Source organism: Cydia fagiglandana, chromosome 17, assembly GCF_963556715.1.
Source record: "Cydia fagiglandana chromosome 17, ilCydFagi1.1, whole genome shotgun sequence".
NCBI classification, from domain to species: domain Eukaryota; kingdom Metazoa; phylum Arthropoda; class Insecta; order Lepidoptera; family Tortricidae; genus Cydia; species Cydia fagiglandana.
In genome coordinates, this window is record NC_085948.1 from 17772175 (window position 1) to 17797440 (window position 25266).

The window sequence follows — 25266 nt, forward strand, 5'->3', positions numbered from 1 at the left end:
CGCCTCATTTAACAAACACCTATTAACCCTACGTGTTACAGATAGCCCCCTCTGCAGAGCATGCATGGAGGCAGAGGAGACAGCCGCCCACGTCATTCTCGAATGCCCAGGGGTGGCAAAATACCGGGCACAACACCTCGGCTCACCGGGGTCTCTCCCAGAAGTCGTCGGCAACATTAAGGGTCTGCTAGGCTTCTTGGTGGAGTTGGGTTGGCAGGAATAGTGCAGCCATCCCATCACGCAAAATAGGCGCAATAATAGACGTCGAGTTGCGGAAAACAAGCCCGCGATAACCGATAACCGATAACCGATATGTTACAGCCAAATATATCGCAACACACCCTTAGTCCTATAGTAAGACAGCTGTGTTGCAATCTTTTTGGCCATTTTGGCTGCCTCTAGCTATCTATTTGATGCCGGCTGTCCATCTACTTCAGTTGTTAAGACGTCTCCAGTTACTTAATGCTCTAAGGCTGTACTACATGAATGCAATAGCTATGATTATGATTATAGTTAATTTATGTGTTATCCCTTTCTTACAAATCCATAAGTCAAAATGACATTAGGACAAATAATAAAATTATTAGCTAATTGTGGCTTGTAGTGCTTTTATGAATAACAAATCTTTTCTGCATTCAATTACTTTTTAAAGTTATGAGTAGGCAAGTATGATAAAAAAGTAAGTTTTTGTTTTGTCTTGCTGTTAACAGTTACAATATTTAGATTTAGGTAGTTAGACTTATTTCAGTCTCTGGAGAGCATTACAAAATTGTGGTTTAGTTATATTTTAAGATTATTAAGCTTTACAACAATATTCCTAATCTAAATAAGCAATTAATATTTGAATGATTGAATTGTTAAGAAATGTGCTGTATAATTAACAGTTTTATTATCTAGAATTAGAGCATTGTCACCATCCATGCTGATTATTGAAATAAATTGCTAATTTTTGCTTTATTAAACTGTTTCCATTTGAATTTACCTTATTTTTATAAATAGTTTAGTTCTGCCATTAGACTTCATTAGAGTGCTCACTCCATACATCAGCTTTCTTACCAAAATACTTATTATTAACCAACTTCCAAAAAGGAAAAGAGGTTATCAATTTGACAGTAAGTATTTTTTCGAAGTCGACATCTAGCGTCAAGTAGCGGATTTATCAGTAGTGCCACTTGACAATAGATTTCGCGACAAACGAAAAGACATCCACAACAATTTTCAGCTAATATTATATAACCGGATTAACCGGAACTCTATTTTCAACGCCTGCTAATAGGTACCTATTAGTAGTAAATTGTTGAGCAATACATTTTTCGTCAGTCGCGACACTTTTGGAGGGCGTACCGCAAACACCGAGTAAATTTCGGGCATCTTTCTCCTTTAGATACTTCAATTAAGCCGTAATTAGAGTGAAGGAGATAGTTGCTCAAAATTTACGAACTTCGATTTCCGAGTCGGAACTCCGAGGTTATAGCCCTGGAATCTAAATGGTCATGCACTGTGCGTATTGAAAGGAATTTTCTCTCGAAGGACCTCTTCCGAGGTTTTCTGGAGGGACTGCAGTATGGGGTTCTTCTTAAAAAGGCTCTTCTTTCTGAAAAGGTTGGCAATGCGCATGTGACACCTCTGAATCGGTGACTTTGAGCGGAGTGCCAACACCAGTGACATTGAGTTTGTTCAACACTTGCTGGTTGCTTATGCTTACTATCAGGTGGGCTGTATGCTCGTTTGCCGCCGACGTGGTATGGAAAAATATGTCAACCACATAACGTCAGGTGGCAACCAAAACTCAGTAATTACTACCACAGTGTCCACAGTGAACCAGTAACAAAACAAGGTAGATTTTTGTTTAATTATTTTTTGCAATTAGTGAGTCAAGTGTAACATGTCCTAAAATTAATTATATAAATATCTCTAGAATGTAATGTATTTTATTTTGTGTCATCAGCGCCGAGGCAAGACTACGCAAGGACAGAGAGAAAAAGGCGCGCTTCAAACGCGAAAGACAGGAGGTTCAAGACAAGTTCCTTGCGGACGAGGCGCGCCGCCTGCACGAGTTTAATACACAGCGCCAGTGGGAGATGATGAACCGGTGAGTGTCCCATCACACGTGAGTTACCCGACTTACCCGACCCACGTGAGTGACCTGACCCAGAACCGGTGACAGTGGAGCTTTAAACATGAACGACAGGTTCCTTGCCGACGAGGCGCGCCGCATGCACGAGTTTAATACCCAGCGCCAGTGGGAGATGATGAACCGGTGAGTGTCCCATCACACGTGAGTTACCCGACTTACCCGACCCACGTGAGTGACCTGACCCAGAACCGGTGACAGTGGAGCTTTAAACATGAACGACAGGTTCCTTGCCGACGAGGCGCGCCGCCTGCACGAGATCAATACCCAGCGCCAGTGGGAGATGATGAACCGGTGAGTGTCCCATCACACGTGAGTTGCCCGACCCACGTGAGTGACCTGACCCATGCAGAACCGGTGACAATGGAGCTTTAAACACGAACGACAGGTTCCTTGCGGACGAGGCACGCCGCTTGCACGAGTTCAACACGCAGCGGCAGTGGGTGATGTCGAACCGCGGTTAATGACTCAGCATCAGTAAGTCACCGGAAGCAGTTAGTGACCGGAAAAAGGTTAGTGGCCCATTTATTTATTTATTTATTTTAAACTTTATTGCACATACAAAAAGTACAACAGGTGGATTTAATGCCGGTATAGGCCCATTACACGCGAACAACCCTTATAAATGAGATATCTGTCACCAGTGAGTGACCTAACCCGCGTGAATGGGCTGACCCAGCTAGCACGGCGATAATCTGACAATGGAGCTTCAAACAGGTAGGTACTGTTGTACGAGTATTTGCGTTTTTTTACCGGGCAAATCACAATTCCAATGTGTAATACGCCTAAAGACGTCATCAAAATTCGAGAACCCAAGAATTACAGCATTTCCAGCCGTTGTCATTACAGTCTATTAATACAGACAGCAGCAGAAGTTGATAAGCGGGCGAGGTGTTCAAAATTACCTGGACACGCTCTAATTCTCTCAACAATAAAGTCTCGTCAAGATCATTTTGAACAACTCGTCCGCTTAGCAATTTCTGCTGCTGACTGAACAAAATAGACAGGTACAGAATTTGTTTCAAACCTTAAAAAAATAATACATGCCAGCAATTTATATTTATTTTCAAGGTTCAAGAACCAAGAGCTGTACGAAGACTTCCAGGAGAAACTGCGTCAGGAGAAAGCGCGCAAGATAAAAGAGTTCAGAGAGGAGACGCTCAGGCTTTGGGTGAGTCACGTAACTCGCTTACAATGTCTGCCTTATGTTGTACAATGTACAGTCAGCAGCAGAAGTTGCTAAGCGGGCGAGGTGTTCAAAATTATCTTGACACGCTCTTATTCTCTTAACAATACGTCGCGTCAAGATAATTTTGAACACCTCGCCCGCTTAATAGCTAATTCTGCTGCTGACTGTAGGTATTTAAGAGGGGGCCAACGCAAAATTGTAGTTTTAATATACAGAATGTAAAATTTTTACTTAATCGCCCTCGACTTGCCATGAAAAAAGTACCTAATAGACTGTATTTGTAAGGGCAGGATAAACAGCGCTGTTCCCCAATTATTTTAATGCAGGTCACAATAAAATGACATTGAATTCCAGAAAGAGCGAGATGAGCGCGAGGCGCGCGAGCGAGCCGAGACCCGCTACTTCTTCGGCGAGCTGGCGGAGAGGAAACTGCGCGACGCGGACAACAGGCTGTTCGCGCACGCGCAGGAGCTGCTGGCCGAGGCGCGGCGCCACAACAGGCCCGACTACGCGCTGCGCAAGGCTCTCGATGTACGTACCCAGTATACGAGGCTTGAGTCTAGCGACAAGTCTCGTTACTTCTACAGCGAACTGGCGTAGAGGAAACTGCGCGACGCGGACAACAGGCTGTTCGCGCACGCGCAGGAGCTGCTGGCCGAGGCGCGGCGCCACAACAGGCCCGACTACGCGCTGCGCAAGGCTCTCGATGTACGTACCCAGTATACGAGGCTTGAGTCTAGCGACAAGTCTCGTTACTTCTACAGCGAACTGGCGTAGAGGAAACTGCGCGACGCGGACAACAGGCTGTTCGCGCACGCGCAGGAGCTGCTGGCCGAGGCGCGGCGCCACAACAGGCCCGACTACGCGCTGCGCAAGGCTCTCGATGTACGTACCCAGTATACGAGGCTTGAGTCTAGCGACAAGTCTCGTTACTTCTACAGCGAACTGGCGTAGAGGAAACTGCGCGACGCGGACAACAGGCTGTTCGCGCACGCGCAGGAGCTGCTGGCTGAGGCGCGGCGCCACAACAGGCCCGACTACGCGCTGCGCAAGGCTCTCGATGTACGTACCCAGTATACGAGGCTTGAGTCTAGCGACAGTCTCGTTACTTCTACAGCGAACTGGCGTAGAGGAAACTGCGCGACGCGGACAACAGGCTGTTCGCGCACGCGCAGGAGCTGCTGGCCGAGGCGCGGCGCCACAACAGGCCCGACTACGCGCTGCGCAAGGCTCTCGATGTACGTACCTAGTATACGAGGCTTGAGTCTAGCGACAAGTCTCGTTACTTCTACAGCGAGCTGGCCGAGAGGAAACTGCGCGACGCGGACAACAGGCTGACGCGGCGCCATCACATCGATGTAAATATAATTGGGGCACCTGATGTATGATTTTAGGGCACTAGTGATGCGCGAAGACGAAGATGCGTTGCGAGGGATTTGTTGTTAAGAACCACACCAGTGTATCACATTGTACTGCGCCGTACGGCGCCAACTATATTAATTGTCAAATTCTATGCACGAATTTGTCTTAGACTTTATATACACGTCTAGTCTAGTGCAGTCGCCATTAGATATATATCGGAGCGGCCAAGGTGCTCACAAATATCTGAACACGCCTCTATTGTAATATTCGATGAGTAAGTCTGACATTCGATTGTCATTTTTGAATTGTTAGCCAAAGGGTTAAAGTTATCGTTTAGATATTGTGAACACCTTAGCCGCTTTGATGTATCTGATGGCGACTGTACAAGCTATCAGCCTTTTATCTTACTACTCGTGTATACAAGACAAGACAGGACAGTGAAAATCGTAGGTTAAGGTGTATTCGTATATTTATCAGCAAAGAAACCACACTGATAAACAATGATCTGATTTATTTTTCTCCACTAAGGACAATTGATGAGTGCCTAGGTATGTCTGTGTGTATTAACATAAAATATATTGCCCTGAATATTCCAGGTTGGCGTAGCGTGAACTATTTTTATTTAATTTATTTAATAATCAACTATACAATACCACTTTACAGAGTAATCCAATGCGCGATATGTAACTAATCTAGCCGTGGACGAAGTCGCATCTGCGAGGGCCTTTTCTTTCAATGTATATTCCCAAGAAAAAAGGGTTTGTGTCCGCGAAGCCCCTTTAAGTGCGAATCCGTGGTCGTGGGCCCCCTTCCCCCTCGCCTAGCTACGCCACTGTTTAGGTTCTTGTCGCTTACTCTTGTCGGTTGTGGAAAATTCGAATCAATGCGAAGCAGGAATAAGCAGTTTTCATTATCTGAAAAAAGTAAACAGACCCATTTCTTACAATAAATAATAAAAATAATTTCAGCCTATATTCGTCCCACTGCAGGGCACAGCCCTCCTCTCATGCGCGAGAGGGTTTGGGCTATAGTCCCCACGCTAGCCCAATGCAGATTGAGGACTTCACTTACACCTTTGAATTTCTTCGCAGAGGTATGCAGGTTTCCTCACAATAGGCAGAGTCAGTCCAAGAAATGTCTGCAGCGGATTTGATAGCCCATGCAGTGCACGTGTTATTTTAAACGTCAAACTTCTATGAAATTATGACGTATAAATGACACTTGCACTGCGTGGGCTATCAAATCCGCTGCAGACTTTTCTTGGTCCAACTCTACATATCTTACAATACTATGTGATTCTTTTTTGAATTTTTAATGAACACTTGTAGCCCATTTGGACCACGAAAATAACTTTTACAGTATTACATATGGTCACTATGGTGCTATATAGTTTATTACTTTCCGTGCCACTGTAAAACGTTGTACAATACACGTACGAATAGGTTATTGGCAACTCGTGTCGATTGTGTATCGTGTACCCGCGAGATCTCGCGCCGCGGGGATCGAGCGCGGCAATCATCGCTGTTATACGCTGCTTATTATTAGTAACAAAACCGGTTGACAAATACATAGTTAGGGAACTTATTACCGATATGTATGTGGGCAGTGACAGCGGGAACAACTCAAGCCCAGTAATGATGATGGGTTGCTTCGCGCGCTCCACGAAGAGCTTGAGAGATCTCTTGTAGCGCTCCGAGCGCGGCAACCATTCGCCGCTATATGCTGCTGTCATTAAATCGTGACTCTAAAACCAAAGAAACAGGGAACTAACTTGACAGACTGGTCATTGACTACAAATAGGTAATAGGTATGTATGATAGTTTCCATTTAAAAAATGCAAGCTTACCTCGTATGTGAGCCGAGTGCCTATTAGCCAAGCCGGGGCGAGTATCTCATAGCTTACCTCGTATGTGAGCTGAGTGCCTAGCCAAGCCGGGGCGAGTATCTCATAGCTTACCTCGTATGTAAGCTGAGTTCCTAGCCAAGCCGGGGCGAGTATCTCATAGCTTACCTCGTATGTGAGCTGAGTGCCTAGCCAAGCCGGGGCGAGTATCTCATAGCTTACATCGTATGTGAGCTGAGTGCCTAGCCAAGCCGGGGCGAGTATCTCATAGCTTACCTCGTATGTAAGCTGAGTGCCTAGCCAAGCCGGGGCGAGTATCTCATAGCTTACCTCGTATGTAAGCTGAGTGCCTAGCCAGGCCGCGGCGAGTATATCATAGCTTACCTCGAATGTAAGCTGAGTGCCTAGCCAAGCCGGGGCGAGTATCTCATAGCTTACCTCGTATGTGAGCTGAGTGCCTAGCCAAGCCGGGGCGAGTATATCATAAGCTTACCTCGTATGTAAGCTGAGTGCCTAGCCAAGCTGGGGCGAGTATCTCATAGCTTACCTCGTATGTGAGCTGAGTGCCTAGCCAAGCTGGGGCGAGTATCTCATAGCTTACCTCGTATGTGAGCTGAGTGCCTAGCCAAGCCGGGGTGAATACTTCCAGGTTGAGCGCCATGAAGTAAGCCACCGTGAACATGTAGGATTCCACTGTTGCAGGCTTTAAGATAAAGTAGATGTTAGCGAACAAATAGTAGTAAGTATAAACGTTATTTGACAGCCGGATTTTACAAAAACTTAATTACATATATACATAACATTAATTGTTTTATACTAAACAGAACTTTTCTTCAAATTCAAAAGTCTCAAAACCACATTCGTCTTCTAAAACCTTCGAGCAACACCGCTCCGACGCGTCGGATGGGAGGAGGCCAAGTGATATCAAACAACAAATCGTTCTGCCATTTTTTGCGGGAGGAAACCTGCACGCAGTCGCACTTTTCACTCACTACATACGAAATCCAATCTGTTATGACGACACGACACAAATACATGGAAAATGGCACACGTCTAAGACAAATCTTGCACACTTCGATCTCTTTTTGTGTACGGATGAGTTACAACCAGGAAGTTATATATTAATCGGGAGCGAACTGTCACTTTTTTTGTCATACTAAATTGAACCTTATCACCGAGCCAGAAAGTAGTTCGTACCAGACTAGAGAAAACGGTCCACATGAGATAGAAAACCAGAGCCCCGTGTCTCACTCGCACATGTTGCCAATGTAAAAAAGATACCATTGTGGCAGTATTTATATCAATATACTACTGAAAGTAATTACCTTCATATACTATTTTAGTGCTATATTCCGATTACAGTTCCGATATCTTTTAAATAATTTGTTAATCATTATGATGTCAATATTATTAACTGATTAAACCAAGCATGTGCATAACAAAAAAAACATTAAATTGAATATGGTAGAAATTGTAGTAACTTTGGATATTAATTGGTATCCCCAACTTGATGACATATTTTTCGTGTACACACACACACACACGTGTACAATCAAGAAAACACTGTCAAACTCATTAGGGTGACTATGATATCGGTGCGATTTGGATCGGTCTTACAGAATTGTTATTACGTACTTAATGTAAAAATAAGTTTACCTAAATAGTATACTAATAAATAAATAAAGATATACTTATTTCGGCATGTTTAATTATTCGATTCATGTAATGAGAGCTATATAATTGCCAAAAATTAAATCCAAAGTCCTTAGACATTACAGACTCATGTTTATACTTACTTACATAATATTTAATTACTGAAACGTTAATTCTAACTATTTATATAGATGTAATCGATTCTATATAGGTTGGACACACATTTCCGTCAGTATACAAAGGCGGCAAATTTGAAAATTTTGTAGCAGATCACAAATCTACGATGACGCTTACGCCTAAAGAATAGCTTAAGTATGCAAAAGGGAAGTCATCACGTATATGAACACACCATGAGTATGATATTGATAGTGATAGGTATTTTGTTAAGCATAAATAGTGTAAGATGCCGGTTTACACAGTTAAATGTAAGTTTTTATTTCGTTGTGTGCTAATATTTTATTATTTTAGTCAATACTCAAGATAATTTCGTGTATAAACATAAATTGTTACGCCACGCTACGCTAGGGCTTGACAAAATGACTGGTATCGATAACTAGTCGGTATAGTATTAATATAAGTTAATTTGCGATACAAGTGTTGAAAGTAAGAATCAAATTCGTAACGAGTGGTGATAAATTAAAACACGACCGAAGGCAGTGTTTTTAATCGACACGATTTGCGAATTACCTAGTTACGTAGTACAACGTTTTACCCCATCCTGGATATCTGTCTCGCTCTCTCTTATAGCTGTGTTTTTGATGTAGGTACGGCGGACCACACCTTCCTCACAATCGACCATGATCGCGATTCAATACGCCCATCCCATCTGTAACAGCTTTTATAACGACTAAAAGCTGTTATAACGACTAAAAGCTGTTATAACGACTAAATTAAGTAAGGTTGTTGTGAAGCGTTTTACAGGAGAGAAAAGAACTATATCCATCTCTTTTCTGGGACAATTATACTAGCATAGGGAAAATACAGTATGATTCTCTCTGATTATGTACGAATGAGAAAAGATCCTGGCCAAACTATACATTCAATCTTATGCTAATATCCCACATACATATGACTTATGGTCACCCTAATTAGAAAGAGATGGAGGGCTCAGGTTTGATGTCTCATGTGGACACACTTTTTGGCCAGTGTACACTATCCCGTTTACTCTCTACGTCCGTGGTTACAACACGCACCGCGCTAGTTGTGTGCATGGCCAATGCCCAGTTCGGCATGTGCTTCGGCAGAGGGGAAATAGGTAGTAAATAGAATAGAATAGAAATATTTTTATTCGTGAACACAAACACAAAAAAGAAAATTATACAAGCAGAGAAACATAAAAAAGGAGAAACCGGTACGAAATGGTCTCATCTCAGCATGTTGCTGCAACGGTCGGCTCCCTTCCCGGTGTTGCTCGAAGTCTAAAAGAAATGTGTAAGTTAATAAATCAATTTGAAAAGAAATCACCAGAAGCAATGTTAACATCGAGGCGCAGATTATGGCGGAGCCGATCCCGAACTGAACGAACATAGCCCCGCCGATCACGTTCTGAAACTGGTTGACATACCTGAAACAAGCGGCAAGTGCTTAACGAAACGGCCGTTTCTCATGGCTGGTTTAGATTCGCGGCTCGTGGCTCGTAAGATCGTCGAGCTAATATATTTTAAACACTAACTGCACGGCATAAGGTTTATAACCGAATGACAAGCCGAACGCGAGTGTAACGTAAGCGCGCGTCCCGTGGATCGTGCCCAAAAAACCGCTTCTGCACGCGAGCCAGGCGAGCAAAGAGAATATAATCACTACGTACGTGGCGAACGCGAGCCGAGCCGCGAGGCGAGCCCTCCGCTTACACTCGCGTCTCGTGGCGAGCGCGAGTGTGTAAAGGCCGTGATCGACGTTCGAGTAAAACCGCGGTTTTGCGGCTCATCGGTAATGCTCGCCAGTGTATCATTGCAATACCGCGGTATTATATACCGACGAGCCGGACTCGTGGCTCGTCAAGTATGTTTGATTTTTTACTCGGCTCGCCATGTAAAACCGCGTGTCGATCACGGCCGGCGAGCCGAGCCGGCAGTTTTCGGCGACCACTGGAGAGAACGGATGTGTCATTTTTAGGGTTCCGTACCCAAAGGGTAAAACGGGACCCTATTACCACAGGGCGGACACGCCATACATCAAAACTCGTTTGCGTGTATATGTGTGAACGGCACGTCTGTACACGCGTCATTGTGTGAGTAAGTCGCTTAGGGCTACTATTTACATGTTTTTGAGTTCACGGAGCGTTATCGTTGTAAGTACTCGTAGTCGTAACGTAAATATCAAACATTTTTATTCCTAAAATTAAAGAAACAAACATAATATACAAGATGGTATTTTCTCCTAGATCCTTGCTATAATAAACTGTTCTATTCACAGGTCACACACAGCCAGAGTTGGGCAAAATGTAATCGATTGACGATTAACGATTAAAATTAACCGACTTAATCGCGAGCAACGATTAAAAGTGACGATTAATTAATTTTAGTCGAAAAGCTCCGACTAATATTGTCACGATTAAATTAATAACTAACTAACTAACTATTTTGGCTCAGCGATCCAAAGAGAATCTTGGCCTCCGAAACGAGAGCGTGCCACCTGTCCCGATCCTGCGCAACTTCCTGCCAGTTACTGACGCGAAGCTGAAGCAGATCCGCCGCCACACTGTCTTCCCAGCGATACCTGGGCCGACCCACTGGACGGCTACCAGTCGGTCGTCCCAAGAACGCCTTCTTGACAGCCCGATCCTCTCCCATTCTGAGTAGGTGACCGAACCAGCGAAGTCTGTGCGCTTTCGTTTCGCCGATGATATTGATCGTCGACTAATTACCGGCGATTAATTTTTTTAATCGATTAATTAGTTCGATTAATTTTCTCTCGATTAATTTTAGCAATACATATGGTCTTTTTAACCGACTTAAAAAAAAGGACGAGGTGCCTAATTCGTCTGAAACATTTATAAATAATATAAGTAACAGACGAATTTTTATGTATGTTCACTTGGAGACTATTAATTTCGACCGTCTTCGATAGGATAGTATCCGTTCGATGTAAGTAGTAAGTAATTACTGCATTGACAAGTTGAAACCTTATAGAAAACAACTGATAAGAGGTAAGTAATGTGTTTGCTCTTTCATACACATACGTCGTTCTCTTTCTAATTTTTATACCTGCGCTACAAGCCCTAAACCCTTACCTAGAGATGCCGCGCTAAGTTATCCGCATTATTATAGTAACCAATGTAACCATCTTATACTATTGAAGCACATTTATAACACTGGAATGGTTTTTAATGTGTACGCAAGAAGTTTTGATTTTTAGTTACATACAAAAATGACCACCAGTGTCCTGTCTACTTTCAATCGAGAGTTAATCGAGAAATTTAATCGATTAATATTAAGATTAATTCAATTTCAATCGTATGTTAGGTCGACTAAATTAATCGCGATTAAATTAATCGCCGATTAATTTTGACGATTAACTTTTTCAATCGATTGATTAGTCGATTAAAAAGTTAATCGATTAATGCCCATCTCTGCACACAGCTAATATTATTTGAACGTATATGCGAACTCACCCGTAACCCGTAAAGGCCGTAAAATATTAGTAATATTACGTAAAGTATGGTGCGGCAATAAATTACCAAAAATGTCATGTCGAATTGTCGATACACAATTAGCGTGGACTAAATATAAATAATTACAAAACGCTACTTTTTAATATATGTATAATAAAAATAAATGTTCTTTATTTCGTTAATTTGAAAAACAACCATACATCGCAAAATACATCGGTATTTTGAACGTTGCGTCATCGCGCCGCGGCGTTGCTAGCCGAACTGAGAGTATGTCAGGAGTCCGTCAGAACTCAGTCGCGGGGCGAGGTAATCCGAGTCGGGGCGGGGCGGTGCGTGTCCGTTCTGTATGATAATACTATTACTTATTCTGTGCTATTACTAAGACTGAGAGCCGACCGCGAACCACGTTCGAAGTGTTGCCTCCTTGTCACACTTACGTACAAATTTACAAGTGCGACAGATAGGCAACACGTCGAACGTAGATCGCGGTAGGCCCTCTCCTGTCCGTCCGTCCGTCCGTCTGTCACCAGGCTGTATCTCAGCACGGACCGTGATAGCTAGACAGTTGAAATTTTTACAGATGATGTATTTCTGTTGCCGCTATAACAACAAATACTAAAAACAGAATAAAATAAAGATTTAAGTGGGGCTCCCATACAACAAACGTGATTTTTGACCGAATAGTCCGGGAGCCGGCTGCATGAAACAAACCTCATCAAAAAATAGAATATACCTACCCTGTAGAGGTACCTGACATTTAGTAGATTCCAACGCACTTGGTCGGCCTAGGCTTAACCTGGCAGATTTTGTACAAATGGCAAAAACGTTGGACAAAAATTCATCAAAAAAAACCTCATCGAAAAATAGAATGAAACTTGTATGGTAGGATACCTGACCTTGAGGACAGTAAAAAAAAAGTGGTCGGCCTCACCTTAGCCTGGCAGTTTTTGCAGTCCGACCAGATTTATTGGGTCACGTGAGAGCTACAATTTACCTCATCGAAAAATAGAATGAAACAAACGGATTATAATAGCTAAAATAAGCCTGTTGACGTATGTCTTGGTCGGCCTCACCTTAACCTGGCAGTTTTTGCAGTCCGACCAGATTTATAAAAAAATCATCAAAAAATTTTTATCGATAAATCGTATGAAACTTGTATGGTAGGATACCTGACCTTGACGACAGTAAAAAAAAAGTGGTCGGCCTCACCTTAGCCTGGCAGTTTTTGCAGTCCGACCAGATTTATTGGGTCACGTGAGAGCTACAATTTACCTCATCGAAAAATAGAATGAAACAAACGGATTATAATTGCTAAAATAAGCCTGTTGACGTATGTCTTGGTCGGCCTCACCTTAACCTGGCAGTTTTTGCAGTCAGGCCAAATTTATAAAAAAATCATCAAATTTTTTTTATCGAAAAATCGTATGAAACTTGTATGGTACGATAGCTGCCTTTGAGGACAGTAAAAAAAAAGTGGTCGGCCAAATCCTGTGTTGGCAGGTTCCTCTGTCCGACCAATTTTGTGGTACCACGTGAGAGCTACAATTTACCTCATCGAAAAATAGAATGAAACAAACGGATTATAATAGCTAAAATAAGCCTGTTGACGTATGTCTTGGTCGGCCTTACCTTAACCTGGCAGTTTTTGCAGTCCGACCAAATTTATGAAAAAATCATCAAAAAATTTATATCGAAAAATCGTATGAAACTTGTATGGTACGATAGCTGCTTTTGAGGACAGTAAAAAAAAATGGTCGGCCAAATCCTGTGTTGGCAGGTTCCTGTCTCCGACCAATTTTGTGGTACCATGTGAGAGTTACAATTTACCACATCGAAAAATAGAATGAAACAAACGGATTATAATAGCTAAAATAACCCTGTTGACGTATGGCTTGTTACGGGCGGCTTTCATAAATTCAATGTGGCAGTGTGCGGCAGAATCCACTTGCATCAAATTTGATGCAACACATTGTGACTGGACATTAAGAGATGAAATGTATAAGATCAAATGGTTTGAAGGACACATAACGCCTTTGCGAGTCGAAGAAATAACAATAAGATAATCACTTAATATATGTGAGGTTATCTTGTGTATTTTTATTTATTTATATTTATTGAGAAGTTCAACAGCGTTTACATTAAATAATATACAAAAAACATGAGAACTTATAGCATAGCCAATAACAGAACTTCCTGAAAAAAATCATCTGTGGGTAGACTTGTAACTTGTGCTGTACAAGAATCGTAAATATAACTTAATTTGTAAGTCTTTAAGGTACAAGGAAAAAGAGAAAAAATTAATAATAACTGTAAACTGGAAAAAAAATCCTAAAATAGTAGGTAAAGCTCTAATTTTGCGTAAACAATAAATAAAAAATAGTAAAATAAAAATACATAAAGTACCTACATAAACGAGCGAATCTATTAGTTTGTATGCATTTATTGGAATTTATGTGTTCGTGTGTGTGTGTGTGTGTGTGTGTGTGTGTGTGTGTGTGTGTGTGTGTGTGTGTGTGTGTGTGTGTGTGTGTGTGTGTGTGTGTGTGTGTGTGTGTGTGTGTGTGTGTGTGTGTGTGTGTGTGTGTGTGTGTGTGTGTGTGTGTGTGTGTGTGTGTGTGTGTGTGTGTGTGTGTGTAGGTGGGTGTATGTGTGTGTGTAGGTGGGTGTATGTGTGTAAGTGGGTGTGATAGTGCGTGACTACCAGGAAAGTTGCTTTGCAATTTGTGATTTGAAAACACGTCTGGAGGAGAAGAAAGGGTCAATGTTTTGGAACGATTTATTATAGGTACGTGCGATTCTACTCAGAATTTAATAGAATAGAATTTTGGCCATAATTGGTACGATGACAGGGAATATGGAATAGTGTGGTGTGACGAGTTCGGCGCGTGGGAGCGCGGAGCCCTAACTGTGACAGCAATCCAACGCAGTCTAGATGCCCGTTGAGAACATCGTGGAGGAACATTTCACCATTTATTTAAATTTTGGAAGGATCACGTGCAGTTTTTCCTCTTATATTACAAGTGTTCGATTGAAAACTAAGCTTTGGTGTATACCTGGATCACCTGCACGTACAAGAAGGCGTTTCATATACGCCCGCCCATCAGATAGGTACACAAAGTCATGATGCGTATGGAATACAGCATGTGTGGTCCTATTCTAGCTGTCACGTGGTATCACAAATTTGGTCGGACTGCAAAAACTGCCAGGCTACGGTGAGGCCGACCAAACCATACGTCAACAGGTTTATTTTAGGTATTATAATCCGTTTGTTTCATTCTATTTTTCGATGAGGTAAATTGTAGCTCTCACGTGGTACCACAAAATTGGTCGGACACAGGAACCTGCCAACACAGGATTTGGCCAACCACTTTTTTATTACTGTCCTCAAAGGCAGCTATCGTACCATACAAGTTTCACACGATTTTCCGATAAAAATTTTTTCATGATTTTTTTATAAATTTGGCCGGACTGCAAAAACTGCCAGGTTAAGGTGAGGCCGACCAAGACATACGTCAACAGGCTTATTTAAGCTATTATAATCCGTTTGTTTCATTCTATTTTTCGATGAGGTTTTTTTTGATGAATTTTTGTCCAACGTTTTTGCCATTTGTACAAAATCTGCCAGGTTAAGCCTAGGCCGACCAAGTGCGTTGGAATCTACTAAATGTCAGGTACCTCTACAGGGTAGGTATATTCTATTTTTTGATGAGGTTTGTTTCATGCAGCCGGCTCCCGGACTAGTCCAGATAGATTCCAACGCACTTGGTCGGCCTAGGCTTAACCTGGCAGATTTTGTACAAATGGCAAAAACGTTGGACAAAAATTCATCAAAAAAAACCTCATCGAAAAATAGAATGAAACTTGTATGGTAGGATACCTGACCTTGAGGACAGTAAAAAAAAAGTGGTCGGCCTCACCTTAGCCTGGCAGTTTTTGCAGTCCGACCAGATTTATTGGATCACGTGAGAGCTACAATTTACCTCATCGAAAAATAGAATGAAACAAACGGATTATAATAGCTAAAATAAGCCTGTTGACGTATGTCTTGGTCGGCCTCACCTTAACCTGGCAGTTTTTGCAGTCCGACCAGATTTATAAAAAAATCATCAAAAATTTTTTATCGAAAAATCCTATGAAACTGGTATGGTACGATAGCTGCCTTTGAGAACAGTAAAAAAAAAAGTGGTCGGCCAAATCCTGTGTTGGCAGGTTCCCGTGTCCGACCAATTTTGTGGTAACACGTAAGAGCTACAATTTACCTCATCGAAAAGTAGAATGAAACAAACGGATTATAATAGCTAAAATAAGCCTGTTGACGTATGTCTTGGTCGGCCTCACCTTAACCTGGCAGTTTTTGCAGTCCGACCAAATTTATAAAAAAAACATCAAAAATTTTTTATCGAAAAATCGTATGAAACTTGTATGGTAAGATAGCTGCCTTTGAGGACAGTAAAAAAAAAGTGGTCGGCCAAATCCTTTGTTGGCAGGTTCCTGTGTCCGACCAATTTTGTGGTACCACGTGAGAGCTACAATTTACCTCAACGAAAAATAGAATGAAACAAACGGATTATAATAGCTAAAATAAGCCTGTTGACGTATGTCTTGGTCGGCCTCACCTTAACATGGCAGTTTTTGCAGTCCGACCAAATTTATGAAAAAATCATCAAAAAATTTTTTTATCGAAAAATCGTATGAAACTTGTATGGTACGATAGCTGCCTTTGAGGACAGTAAAAAAAAAATGGTCGGCCAAATCCTGTGTTTTGCAGGTTCCTGTGTCCGACCAATTTTGTGGTACCACGTGAGAGCTACAATTTACCTCATCGAAAAATAGAATGAAACAAACGGATTATAATAGCTTAAATAAGCCTGTTGACGTATGTCTTGGTCGGCCTCACCTTAACCTGGCAGTTTTTGCAGTCCGGCCAAATTTATAAAAAAATCATGAAAAAAATTTTATCGAAAAATCGTGTGAAACTTGTATGGTACGATAGCTGCCTTTGAGGACAGTAATAAAAAAGTGGTTGGCCAAATCCTGTGTTGGCAGGTTCCTGTGTCCGACCAATTTTGTGGTACCACGTGAGAGCTACAATTTACCTCATCGAAAAATAGAATGAAACAAACGGATTATAATAGCTTAAATAAGCCTGTTGACGTATGTCTTGGTCGGCCTCACCTTAACCTGGCAGTTTTTGCAGTCCGACCAGATTTATAAAAAAATCATCAAAAATTTTTTATCGATAAATCGTATGAAGCTTGTATGGTACGATAGCTGCCTTTGAGGACAGTAAAAAAAAAGTGGTCGGCCAAATCCTGTGTTGGCAGGTTCCTGTGTCCGACCAATTTTGTGGTACCACGTAAGAGCTACAATTTACCTCATCGAAAAATAGAATGAAACAAACGGATTATAATAGCTTAAATAAGCCTGTTGACGTATGTCTTGGTCGGCCTCACCTTAACCTGGCAGTTTTTGCAGTCCGGCCAAATAAAAAAATCATGAAAAAATTTTTATCGGAAAATCGTGTGAAACTTGTATGGTACGATAGCTGCCTTTGAGGACAGTAATAAAAAAGTGGTTGGCCAAATCCTGTGTTGGCAGGTTCCTGTGTCCGACCAATTTTGTGGTACCACGTGAGAGCTACAATTTACCTCATCGAAAAATAGAATGAAACAAACGGATTATAATACCTAAAATAAACCTGTTGACGTATGGTTTGGTCGGCCTCACCGTAGCCTGGCAGTTTTTGCAGTCCGACCAAATTTGTGATACCACGTGACAGCTAGAATAGGACCACACATGCTGTATTCCATACGCATCATGACTTTGTGTACCTATCTGATGGGCGGGCGTATATGAAACGCCTTCTTGTACGTGCAGGTGATCCAGGTATACACCAAAGCTTAGTTTTCAATCGAACACTTGTAATATAAGAGGAAAAACTGCACGTGATCCTTCCAAAATTTAAATAAATGGTGAAATGTTCCTCCACGATGTTCTCAACGGGCATCTAGACTGCGTTGGATTGCTGTCACAGTTAGGGCTCCGCGCTCCCACGCGCCGAACTCGTCACACCACACTATTCCATATTCCCTGTCATCGTACCAATTATGGCCAAAATTCTATTCTAATAAATTCTGAGTAGAATCGCACGTACCTATAATAAATCGTTCCAAAACATTGACCCTTTCTTCTCCTCCAGACGTGTTTTCAAATCACAAATTGCAAAGCAACTTTCCTGGTAGTCACGCACTATCACACCCACTTACACACATACACCCACCCACCCACACACACACCCACACACACACACACACACACACACACACACACACACACACACACACACACACACACACACACACACACACACACACACACACACGAACACATAAATTCCAATAAATGCATACAAACTAATAGATTCGCTCGTTTATGTAGGTACTTTATGTATTTTTATTTTACTATTTTTTATTTATTGTTTACGCAAAATTAGAGCTTTACCTACTATTTTAGGATTTTTTTTCCAGTTTACAGTTATTATTAATTTTTTCTCTTTTTCCTTGTACCTTAAAGACTTACAAATTAAGTTATATTTACGATTCTTGTACAGCACAAGTTACAAGTCTACCCACAGATGATTTTTTTCAGGAAGTTCTGTTATTGGCTATGCTATAAGTTCTCATGTTTTTTGTATATTATTTAATGTAAACGCTGTTGAACTTCTCAATAAATATAAATAAATAAAAATACACAAGATAACCTCACATATATTAAGTGATTATCTTATTGTTATTTCTTCGACTCGCAAAGGCGTTATGTGTCCTTCAAACCATTTGATCTTATACATTTCATCTCTTAATGTCCAGTCACAATGTGTTGCATCAAATTTGATGCAAGTGGATTCTGCCGCACACTGCCACATTGAATTTATGAAAGCCGCCCGTAACAAGCCATACGTCAACAGGGTTATTTTAGCTATTATAATCCGTTTGTTTCATTCTATTTTTCGATGTGGTAAATTGTAACTCTCACATGGTACCACAAAATTGGTCGGAGACAGGAACCTGCCAACACAGGATTTGGCCGACCATTTTTTTTTACTGTCCTCAAAGGCAGCTATCGTACCATACAAGTTTCATACGATTTTTCGATATAAATTTTTTGATGATTTTTTCATAAATTTGGTCGGACTGCAAAAACTGCCAGGTTAAGGTAAGGCCGACCAAGACATACGTCAACAGGCTTATTTTAGCTATTATAATCCGTTTGTTTCATTCTATTTTTCGATGAGGTAAATTGTAGCTCTCACGTGGTACCACAAAATTGGTCGGACAGAGGAACCTGCCAACACAGGATTTGGCCGACCACTTTTTTTTTACTGTCCTCAAAGGCAGCTATCGTACCATACAAGTTTCATACGATTTTTCGATAAAAAAAATTTGATGATTTTTTTATAAATTTGGCCTGACTGCAAAAACTGCCAGGTTAAGGTGAGGCCGACCAAGACATACGTCAACAGGCTTATTTTAGCAATTATAATCCGTTTGTTTCATTCTATTTTTCGATGAGGTAAATTGTAGCTCTTACGTGGTACCACAAAATTGGTCGGACACAGGAACCTGCCAACACAGGATTTGGCCGACCACTTTTTTTTTACTGTCCTCAAAGGCAGCTATCGTACATACAAGTTTCATACGATTTATCGATAAAAAAATTTTGATGATTTTTTTATAAATCTGGTCGGACTGCAAAAACTGCCAGGTTAAGGTGAGGCCGACCAAGACATACTTCAACAGGCTTATTTAAGCTATTATAATCCGTTTGTTTCATTCTATTTTTCGATGAGGTAAATTGTAGCTCTCACGTGGTACCACAAAATTGGTCGGACACAGGAACCTGCAAACACAGGATTTGGCCGACCATTTTTTTATTACTGTCCTCAAAGGCAGCTATCGTACCATACAAGTTTCACACGATTTTTCGATAAAAATTTTTTGATGATTTTTTTATAAATTTGGCCGGACTGCAAAATCTGCCAGGTTAAGGTGAGGCCGACCAAGACATACGTCAACAGGCTTATTTTAGCTATTATAATCCGTTTGTTTCATTCTATTTTTCGATGAGGTAAATTGTAGCTCTCACGTGACCCAATAAATCTGGTCGGACTGCAAAAACTGCCAGGCTAAGGTGAGGCCGACCACTTTTTTTTTACTGTCCTCAAGGTCAGGTATCCTACCATACAAGTTTCATACGATTTATCGATAAAAATTTTTTGATGATTTTTTTATAAATCTGGTCGGACTGCAAAAACTGCCAGGTTACGGTGAGGCCGACCAAGACATACGTCAACAGGCTTATTTTAGCTATTGTAATCCGTTTGTTTCATTCTATTTTTCGATGAGGTAAATTGTAGCTCTCACGTGACCCAATAAATCTGGTCGGACTGCAAAAACTGCCAGGCTAAGGTGAGGCCGACCACTTTTTTTTTACTGTCCTCAAGGTCAGGTATCCTACCATACAAGTTTCATTCTATTTTTCGATGAGGTTTTTTTTGATGAATTTTTGTCCAACGTTTTTGCCATTTGTACAAAATCTGCCAGGTTAAGCCTAGGCCGACCAAGTGCGTTGGAATCTACTAAATGTCAGGTACCTCTACAGGGTAGGTATATTCTATTTTTTGATGAGGTTTGTTTCATGCAGCCGGCTCCCGGACTAGAAGTTAAGCAACGTCGGGCGGGGTCAGTACTTGGATGGGTGACCGTTTTTTTTTTGCCTTTTTTTGCATTATGGTACGGAACCCTTCGTGCGCGAGTCCGACTCGCACTTGCCCGGTTTTTTTTTATTCCACAATGGATATGCGAACTCTCAGTCTCGATTTGGTATTAGAATTTATACAGGGCGTCCCAAGACTATGGGACTACCTTGAATATCGTAGATACGATATTTTTCTGAAAGAAGACATTATTTTAATTTGAAAAACAATTAAACTGCATTCTAGGCCAAGCAATAAGAAGTTATAGAGGGAAATGCTAGGAACACAATTTTTGACTACGTAACTTTGTTTGGACTAGTTAGGAGGTGAACATATCAAAAGTCCCCGGCCGTAGCCCCGGTGCTGGGGGGTAGAGGGGGGAAAGAAGGTCTAATTTTTTGGTTTTTCACTTATATCTTGGAAATTTTGCGTCTTAGCGTTATGACTACTAAGACAAACCAAAAGCTGATAAAATTTGTTACAAGTTTTATTCAGTTAAGTTTTTCGATATCTTGAATAGTTTTTGAGATATCCGCTCTTGAAAGTTTATTTAGGGCTTTCAATTGTATCTTGATATCTACATTAGTGACGCTGCTAGACCGTGTTTGGTATCATTTTCGTATAAATCGAGGGTGCTGAATTCAGTTTTGGTATCACATTGACACCATTCCTAAGAAAAAACATATAAACTTTAAACAAATACCTTTTTTTTTAAATTCCTCTTCACGCTTGAACCGCTCAACCGATTTAATTGAAATTTGGTATACAGATATTTCGAGTCCCAAGACAGGACATAAGATACTTTTTATCTCAATAATCATCCTTTAAAGTTGTGAAATGGAGTATGGGGGGAATTCAACTTCGTCGACGAAACTGAATTCCTGAGGTTAATACTGCTCAAGGTAAGGTTTGAAGTCATGTTTGGTATCACTTTCATCTAAATCACAGATGTATTCCGTCCTAAATTTCATCTAAACCGGTTCAGCGGTTATTGATTCCCCATACAAACTTCAACCCCACTTTTCACACCCTCAAAAGATGCTTTTGGTTATAAAAACTATCCTATGTCGTGTGTCGAGATTTAAACTATTTCTATACCAAATTTCAACGAAATTGGTTCAGCGGTTTAAGCGTGAAGAGGGATTAAAAAAAATATTTATTTTTAAATTTTGGTTTTACTTCGGAATGGTGTCAATGTGATACCATAAATGAATTCAGCACCCCCGATTTATACGAAAATGATACCAAACATGGCCTAACAGCTTCACTGACGTAGATATCAAGATAAAATTAAAATCCCTAAATAAACTTTCAAGAGCGGGTATCTCAAAAACTATTCATGATATCGAAAAACTTGACAGGATAAAACTTGTAACTAATTTTATCAGCTTTCGGTTTGTCTTAGTAGTCATGTCGCTAAGACGCAAAGTTTCCAAGATATCAATGAAAAACCGAAAAATTCGACCTTCTTACCCCCCTCTACCCCCCAGCAGCGGGGCTACAGCCGGGGACTTTTGATATGTTCACCTCCTAACTAGTCCAAACAAAGTTACGGAGTCAAAAATTGTGTTCCTAGCATTTCCCTCTACAACGTTTTTTGAGCATTCATTTCTTGACCTAATTCATAGATTTTTAAATATTTACATAGTTGAACCGGGAATCGAACCCGCTACACGAGAAAAAAAAATCACCCTGTAGTTTTATCATACCGATCGAAAGGATTCATCATAAGGATTATTTTTTGCTAAATAAAAATAACATAGAGTCAGAAATAAAAGGAAGACCATTTTGCTCACTAGTCGATCAGCGCTGACGAGTCGCGAGTAAAACCGTCGCTGTAAAACCGCGGTATACGTCGCACGTCGGTCACCCGCTTAATAAACCGCTTGTCAGAGAAAGGCTGCGGTAGGTAGGTATTGTTATTATTGTTGCTGACTTACACTCCACAAGATTTATAAAAGGGTTGTAGTGGACAAAAACAATCGCACATATATTTTTTAGAAATATATTTTGGCGCGATTGTAATACTTATATAAATTTGCATTTTTACAACGAGACCAAAGTTATTTAGGTAGGTACATTTCGTGTTTTGAGTCCTTCACTGTCTCACTCAATAGTCTAACTTTAAAATTTTCGCTCATTGCTCAAAATTAGCATTCAAAGCAAAAGTTATTTGTTTTTAGTTGCACAAATAACCACGTATGTCTATTTTTTAAATGTATTTAGAATCGGCAATCTTTAATTAATCCTAAAAATATTACTACACCTTTTAAAACAAAGTCCCCCGCCGCGTCTGTCTGTTTGTGTGTTTGTTCGCGATAAACTCAAAAACTAACATGCGGTTAATTTTCACCTATCAATAGAGTGATTCTTGTAAAAGGTTTAGGTGTATAATTTGTTAACCCGTGCGAATCCGGGGCGGGTCGCTAGTCTATGATACTTACTCTATAAGCAATCCGTAGTGATGAAGAATTTTACGCAATTTCTGCTGCTGTTTTAGGTCCCTCATTTTTTCGCTGCCATCGTCAGACTTATCTACTTTCAAATTTTCCAAATCATGTTGAAGCACCTTAACTTGGCCTATGGCTAATGCCATGTAACCAGCTATCAAACTATCATTATTCACGTTGTACATCATATGATTGTACATACCATATGATTCATATATATAAATCAAGGTAAAATATTGATTTCTAGTTTCGTCAGAAAGAAAATAATACTTGCATATCGGCAGTTCCAAATTGTTTCCAAAAATCCAATATCCGAATACAGGAAAAAGCACTTGAGCGAAATATGTGAAATTGCATAGAATAGTAAAAGTCTTCAAGTATGATTTATAATACTGGTGGTACTTTCTAACAATCTCTCTGCCAGTGGCATCGCTTCCTTTAAATTCTTCACAATCGAGCATATCAAATAAGACAGAAATTTTTTCCCTCTTAAAAATCACCATGCACGCTTTGGTTCCAGTTGCGATTTCCGTGAAGAAGAAAATGATTTCTCGAATAAGTGAGTCAATTCTTAGCGGCGTGTAAAAGAGGTTTAATGTTAAAAGGGCTTCGTAAGCGACGAAGATGATCATTAGATAGGTAAATGAGAAGTATTTGTAATATTTGTTAGGTATTTTCCCGGGCCATAATCCGAAGATTGTCCAGAAAAATCGGTTTTGAGTAAAACTGTCCGATTGTTTGGTCGACATAGTGTGGAATACGGAAGTTGTTTGCTTCTGAAGGGTTTACTCGAAGTAGGTGTATAAGTACCTACTATTTTAATTAGTGTACCTAATGTAAAGGTGCTTCTAAATTGTAATGTTTATTTTTCTACTCGTCGAATAACTTCTTTAATTAAGATTTCGTATACCAAACTGCTGTGCATCTGGGTACTTTTTAATGTACGGGCTCCCAACTCAACTATAATATTCATTTCGATACAGTTTGCTGATGATTGTACATGATTATTGTCGAGAGGGCGCTGTCATTCTCATTCCATTGGTGAGACAGTTCAGTATATAGTACCTACGAAAAAGTGCCATGAAATTCCGCAACATGGCGCGTGATCAGAATGATGTGGCAACATCATGAAATCTCTAAGATCTGGCCAGAATGAATACAGGTATATTGGTAGAAGTTAAGCGTTTCATTCACTTCCTATAAAAAGGTTTCTGGTAAAGGACACTTTTTAAGTGTGAACAAACTTTTTCTTGCAACAACATGTAATTTGACCGTAGTTCTGTAGAAAGCGACCAACTTTTTATTTTTGTCAAAGTGACTTACACCCTAACTCAGTGGCTTTGGTCGCTTTCTGTGTTGATAAAAAAATTGAGTTGGTCGTTTTCTGCATAACTACGGTCATTTGATCGAAAGTGTTAATTTGATAGCTTTTTTAAATGGCATAATTGGTAAAAACTACTACTAATTTTGCTACCAGACATTTCCTTAATTACAGGTATGGCGCAGTAATTAGTTTAATTTCTTCGTGTAATTTGTAATTTCTTTGTACAGGTGTTAAGGAAAACCCCTTTTTTTTTATTAATAACTAATGTAGTGCCTTTAACCTTAACCCCATACCCATATAATTACTTATTTCGCTTTTCTCATAAAATAGTTTATCTTACCTACCTACCTATCGTACCTAATACAAATATTCTCGTTTTGACGATACAGTTAATGGAGTCTCCTAGTAAGTATATATACCTACCTGTGATTATACGTCGATCGATAGATGTCTAGCTATCACGGTTCGTGAGATACAGCCTGGTGACAGACGGACGGACGGACGGACGGACGGACGGACGGACAGCGAAGTCTTAGTAATAGGGTCCCGTTTTACCCTTTGGGTACGGAACCCTAAAAACAGAATAAAATAAAGATTTAAGTGGGGCTCCCATACAACAAACGTGATTTTTTACCGAAGTTAAGCAACGTCGGGCGGGGTCAGTACTTGGATGGGTGACCGTTTTTTTTTTGGCTTTTTTTGCATTATGGTACGGAACCCTTCGTGCGCGAGTCCGACTCGCACTTGCCCGGTTTTTTTTAAATTCCACAATGGATATGCGAACTCTCAGTCTCGATTTGGTATTAGAATTTATACAGGGCGTCCCAAGACTATGGGACATCAAGGGATATTTTTCTGAAAGAAGACATTATTTTAATTTGAAAAAAAATTTAAACTGCATTCATAGATTTTTAAATATTTACATAGTTGAACCGGGAATCGAACC

The 25266-nt window shown here is 40.6% G+C and overlaps 3 protein-coding genes across 4 annotated transcripts in view; 2 read left to right on the forward strand and 1 right to left on the reverse strand.

The window, feature by feature from the left end:
• LOC134672911 (trichohyalin-like) overlaps positions 1-5296 on the forward strand; it is an 18860-nt gene extending 13564 nt beyond the window's left edge. The window contains exons 8-16 of the mRNA XM_063530861.1: positions 1949-2023; positions 2360-2428; positions 3206-3305; positions 3678-3865; positions 3926-4031; positions 4101-4208; positions 4278-4385; positions 4454-4561; positions 5282-5296. Coding sequence (XP_063386931.1) covers positions 1949-2023; positions 2360-2428; positions 3206-3305; positions 3678-3865; positions 3926-4031; positions 4101-4208; positions 4278-4385; positions 4454-4561; positions 5282-5296 — 877 coding nt within the window. The remainder of the gene's footprint in view (positions 1-1948; positions 2024-2359; positions 2429-3205; positions 3306-3677; positions 3866-3925; positions 4032-4100; positions 4209-4277; positions 4386-4453; positions 4562-5281) is intronic.
• LOC134672658 (uncharacterized) overlaps positions 4430-25266 on the forward strand; it is a 41900-nt gene continuing 21063 nt past the window's right edge. The window contains exon 1 of the mRNA XM_063530616.1: positions 4430-4561. The gene's annotated coding sequence lies outside the window, so the exon portion shown is untranslated. The remainder of the gene's footprint in view (positions 4562-25266) is intronic.
• Positions 5180-24231, reverse strand: LOC134672642 (odorant receptor 7a-like). Of its 2 annotated transcripts, none has more exons than XM_063530600.1 (5): positions 23267-24231; positions 9646-9745; positions 7130-7231; positions 6274-6429; positions 5180-5599 (listed from the first exon to the last, which is right to left on the reverse strand). In XM_063530600.1, the coding sequence occupies exons 1-5, from the start codon at positions 23743-23745 to the stop codon at positions 5537-5539; spliced, it is 900 nt and encodes a 299-aa protein (XP_063386670.1). In that variant the 5' UTR covers positions 23746-24231; the 3' UTR covers positions 5180-5536. The 2 variants fall into 2 exon arrangements, with proteins under 2 accessions (XP_063386670.1, XP_063386669.1); XM_063530599.1 differs by having other exon boundaries at positions 22991-24166.

Excerpts from the sequence above, each read along its gene's own strand:
- LOC134672642 (XM_063530599.1), bottom strand. The coding sequence starts at position 23,745 with ATGTCGACCAAACAATCGGACAGTTTTACTCAAAACCGATTTTTCTGG. Across the intron at positions 9,746-22,990 it reads CACTACGGATTGCTTATAGA|GTATGTCAACCAGTTTCAGA; the intron begins GTAAGTATCATA and ends CGCTTGTTTCAG. Across the intron at positions 6,430-7,129 it reads GCACTCAGCTCACATACGAG|AGTCACGATTTAATGACAGC; the intron begins GTAAGCTATGAG and ends CTTTGGTTTTAG.